At 52.8% G+C, this 1,916-nt stretch overlaps 1 protein-coding gene across 1 annotated transcript in view; it reads left to right on the forward strand.

The window, feature by feature from the left end:
- The window catches only part of LOC102032752 (cyclin-dependent kinase 16-like), a 9,438-nt gene that overhangs the window by 3,206 nt on the left and 4,316 nt on the right, over positions 1–1,916 (forward strand). Inside the window, exons 4-6 of the mRNA XM_031065696.1 lie at positions 137–231; positions 898–960; positions 1,326–1,533. Coding sequence (XP_030921556.1) covers positions 137–231; positions 898–960; positions 1,326–1,533 — 366 coding nt within the window. The remainder of the gene's footprint in view (positions 1–136; positions 232–897; positions 961–1,325; positions 1,534–1,916) is intronic.

Genomic DNA, 1,916 nt, shown 5'->3' on the forward strand with positions numbered 1-1,916 from the left:
GGCATTGGGAACAGGGGGACATGGTGGGACACAGGAGATATTGGGGGGACATTGAGGGACCAATGTCCCCTGTGTCCCCTATGTCCCCGCTGTCCCCAATGTCCCCATGTCCCCAATGTCCCCGCTGTCCCCGCAGTGTCCCTGCTGCGGGATCTCAAGCACGCCAACGTGGTGACGCTGCACGACATCGTGCACACGCCGCAGTGCCTGACGCTGGTCTTCGAGTACCTGGTGAGCCCCAAAGCACCCCAAAATCACCCCAAAATCCATCACAAATCACCCCAAAATCATCACAAATTGCCCCAAAATTCACTCCAAAATCAATCCCAAATCACCTCAAATTCACTCCAAATTACCCCAAAATTAACACCAAAACTCACCCTGAAATGCACCCTGAATCACCCCAAAATTCACCCCAAATTACCCCAAAATCCACTCAAAATTACCCTGAAATCCACCCCGAATTCACCCCAAATTCACCCCAAAATCCACCCCAAAATCACCCCAAAATGACCTTGAAATTCACCCCAAATTCCATCCCAAGTCACCCCAAAATTCAGCCCAAAATCATCCCAAAGTCACAGTGAAATCACCCCAAATTCACCCTAAAATCCACACCAGAATTCACCCAAATTCACCCTGAGATTCACCGCTAAATCACCCCAAATTCCACCCAAAATCCACCCCAAAATCACCCAAAACCCCATCCCCAAATTACCCCAAATTCATCCCAAAATCCACCCCCAAATCCACCCAATGTCACCCCAAAATCCACAACAAAATTCACCCCGAATCACCCCAAAGTCACCTGAAATTCACCCCAAAATTCACTCTGAAATTCACCTCGGAATTCACCCCAAAATTCACCCAAAATTTGGGATTTTCTGCTCTCCCCAGGACCGGGACCTGAAGCAGTACCTGGACGATTGTGGGAACGTCATCAGCATGCACAACGTCAGGGTGAGGGGTTTGGGGCTTTTTTATGGGATTTTGGGGGATTTGAGGGGTTTTGGGGGGATTTGGGTTTTTTGGGGGGGAATTTGAGGAGATTTTTTGGGGTGCTGCTGTTCCTGTTCCAGCTCCTGCAGGGTCCCTGTCTGTCTGTCTGTCCCAGTCTGTGTGTCCCTGTCTGTCTGTCTGTCCCTATCTGTCCCCATGTCTGTCTGTCTGTCTGTCTGATCCTGTTTTTTGGGGTGCAGGTGTTCCTGTTCCAGCTCCTGCGGGGGTCCCTGTCTGTCCCTGTCTGTCTGTCTGTCTGTCCCCCTGTCTGTCTGTCTGTCCCAGTCTGTCTGTCGTTCTGTCTGATCCCGTTTTTTGGGGTGCAGCTCTTCCTGTTCCAGCTCCTGCGGGGTCTCGCCTTCTGTCACCGCCACAAGGTTCTGCACCGCGACCTCAAACCCCAGAACCTCCTGCTCAGCCGCCGGGGCGACCTCAAGCTGGCCGATTTCGGTCTGGGCACCCCAAAAACTTCACCTGGGACCCCAAAAAACCCCCCCAAACCCCATCAGAACCCCATAAAATCCCTCAAAACCACATAAACCCACCAGGACCCTATAAACCTTCCCAGGACCTGCTCAGCTGCTGGGGTGACCTCAAGCTGGCAGATTTTGGTCAGGGCACCCCAAAAACGTCACCTGGCACCCCAAAATCCCCTTTAGAAACCCATAAAACCCCCCAAAAACCCATAAACCTTCCCAAGACCCCATAAACCTCAGGATCCCATAAACCTTCCCAGGACCTGCTCAGATGCTGTGGGGAGCTCAAACTGGCAGATTTCGGTCTGGGCACCCCAAAACCCCCCCCAGGACCCCAAAAACCTCTCCTGGGACCCCAACCCCCCACCTGGGGCCCCAAAACCTCCCCTGGGACCCCAAAACCCTCTGAAAACCCCACAAAACTCCCCAGGACCCCGTTTA

Source organism: Geospiza fortis, unplaced genomic scaffold (assembly GCF_000277835.1).
Source record: "Geospiza fortis unplaced genomic scaffold, GeoFor_1.0 scaffold3626, whole genome shotgun sequence".
NCBI lineage: Eukaryota > Metazoa > Chordata > Aves > Passeriformes > Thraupidae > Geospiza > Geospiza fortis.